Below are 2344 nucleotides of genomic sequence, written 5' to 3'. Positions count from 1 at the left end.
CGCTCGAAACCTTGGACACTTCCAGGGATCTAGCCACAGCTTGTCTGGGCAACCTGTGCCAGGGGCCTGCCCCACCCCCAGGGGGAAGAATTCCTTACCCAGTATCCCACCTACATCCTCTGTAGCTGCATTCCTGCCCCTCCCACCCAAGGCTGAGCCCGGGCAGGGGAGGGTTCCTGCTCACCCCCCTGTGTCCTGGCAGACTGCCAGGGAGCCGAGGTGCTGACAGCCCCCTCAGACACATCCAGACGTGTCAGGTGTCCCCCTGTCCCCGTGTGGGGCCGGGCTGGCAGCTCCTCCTGCAGGCCCTGCACCTGTGCCTCGTGGCTCTCGCACGGCTGCTCCCAGGGACACGTGAGGATCACGCGGGCACTCGCCCCTTCCTGACCTCCCTTTTCACCCCCTGGCAGGAGCAGCTGCTGCCAGCGTGCCCAGAGCCACGTTCCACCCTGCTGTCAGTGCACAGGCCCCTGTGTTCACTGGCCCAGCTCCTGTTCTGTGCCCTGTCCCCCTCACCTTCACCACGATGACGATTTTGCCCTGTTTGAGGCCGACGGCGACAGCAGAGGCCGCCGTGTCCTGGGAGGTTTTGTCTGTGGTGATGATTTCCAGCAGCTGCATCTTGTCCACCGGGGAGAAGTAGTGCATCCCAATGACCTGGGCAGGACCAAGAGCTCGGGTTAGCAGGGATTCTGGCTTCCAGAAGAATCTGCTGGGCAACTTAAGTGCAGAGGGAGGGCCAGCAGTGCCCCCTCCTACTCCATCCCTCTCTGGCAGGAATGCTCCCCAGCTCCCTCCTCTCCTTGGCTTTCCCAAGGACACAGCACATGCCCCACAGCTCCTGCCTCAGGATCAAGGTGTAATCTTTACAGCACCAAGAGTGCTGCCCCAGCTCTGTCTGTGCTTCACAGCCTGGCAGCAAACCCTGTGTGGGAGCCCCAGCTGAGCCTGTCCCCAAGCTGGGCTCAGACTGGAGCTGCACTCAGGGACAGCCAGTCCTGCTGGGAATGCTTCTGGAGATGAAGTGAATTCAGGGATGAGATAGCCCCTATCCAGAAACCAGAGAGGGGAGTGCAGCCTTGCCCTGGGAACAGCAGGTAGGTGCAGATTATCCAGCTCTGTGCCTCACTCTGTGAACGTGACTGTGCCATCAGCGTGTCACCTTTGTGCCCCCTGGCAGCCACCCTCGGCCCCAGGGGCTGTGTAAGCCAGAGGCACCTTGCAGAGCTGCAAACTGCAACACTAATTAAAGAAAATGCACTAATTAATTAACTGACTTCCTGTGAGTTTCCACATCAAGAGCCACTGAACAGGCAATTTCTGCAGCAAGAGGGTGTTGCTTGCAAGGACGAACAAATGAGACTCAGTTGGCGTTTCTGATGAAACAAAGGTTTGGCAGCAAACGAGGAGGAGGTTCAGGAGGGTGACAGGAATCTCTGACAGCTCACAGGTACCCCAGGTACCCCTGGCAGGGTCCTGCACTCCGGCCTCAGGGATGTAGGAACCAGTGCTCCCGCTCAGCTCTGCCCACCTGGGCTAAGTGGGGGAGGATGCAGATACTGTATGTGCTGCTGAGACTTCAAGCAAAGGGATGCAGTTGTCCTGAGCTCCAAACCTCTGCTAGCTTGCTCCTGGCACCCTGTTCACATGGGTCATTTGGAGTGAGAGAAACCCTGAGCACCCCCTCAGGAGCTGATCCCAGGGCTGACCACGGCTTCAGTCTCAGCACCTCTGACTTCAGCTTCCAGCCACTGACTTTTTTTGCTGCCAGGTCAGTGCTTTCTCCAGGAAGGAGAAGAGATTTTCCCATTATGGCAGGTCCCTCCTATGTCTGCTCAGTTTATTAAAATGCCCAAAGTTTTCTTGGCTGGAATTGTCTCAGCCCGAGTCACAGAATCCCGGGATCACTGAGGTTGGAAAAGCCCTCCCAGATCATCAAATCCACCCTGTTCCCAATGCCCACCCTGTCCCCCAGCCCAGAGCTCTGAGTGCCTGCCTGGGACACCTCCAGGGCTGGGCACTCCAAACCTCCCTGGGCAGCCCCTGCCAGTGCCTGACCACCCTTTCCAGGGACAAATTCCTCCTGCTGTCCCCCCTGCCCCTCCCCTGGCACAGCTGGAGGCCGTTCCCTCTCCTCCTGTCCCTTGTCCCCCGGGAGCAGAGCTGGTCCCCACCAGCTTGACCCTTCCACAGCCTCTCTGCCCCCACCTGCCTCACCAACACCCCCCTTGGGGTGAGGGTACCCTGATCCCCCTCCCTCCTGCCCCAAGACCAGCAGCTCTGGGGGCTCTGGGGGACAGAGGATGAGCTGTGCCACGTCCTGAGGAGGCAGCAGGAGGCCCCC

General features: G+C 59.6%; 1 protein-coding gene across 1 annotated transcript in view; it reads right to left on the bottom strand.

The window, feature by feature from the left end:
* The window catches only part of HADHA (hydroxyacyl-CoA dehydrogenase trifunctional multienzyme complex subunit alpha), a gene marked incomplete at its 5' end in the record, with an annotated part of 25788 nt that overhangs the window by 7948 nt on the left and 15496 nt on the right, over positions 1 to 2344 (bottom strand). Inside the window, one exon of the mRNA XM_027909883.1 lies at positions 517 to 657. Within this exon, the coding sequence (XP_027765684.1) occupies positions 517 to 657 (141 nt within the window). The remainder of the gene's footprint in view (positions 1 to 516; positions 658 to 2344) is intronic.

The sequence above is a fragment of the Empidonax traillii genome, unplaced genomic scaffold (genome assembly GCF_003031625.1).
Source record: "Empidonax traillii isolate 1590-97213 ecotype Southwest subspecies unplaced genomic scaffold, ASM303162v1 scaffold2492:size35307, whole genome shotgun sequence".
NCBI classification, from domain to species: domain Eukaryota; kingdom Metazoa; phylum Chordata; class Aves; order Passeriformes; family Tyrannidae; genus Empidonax; species Empidonax traillii.
This window is presented reverse-complemented; position numbering and strand designations above follow the sequence as displayed.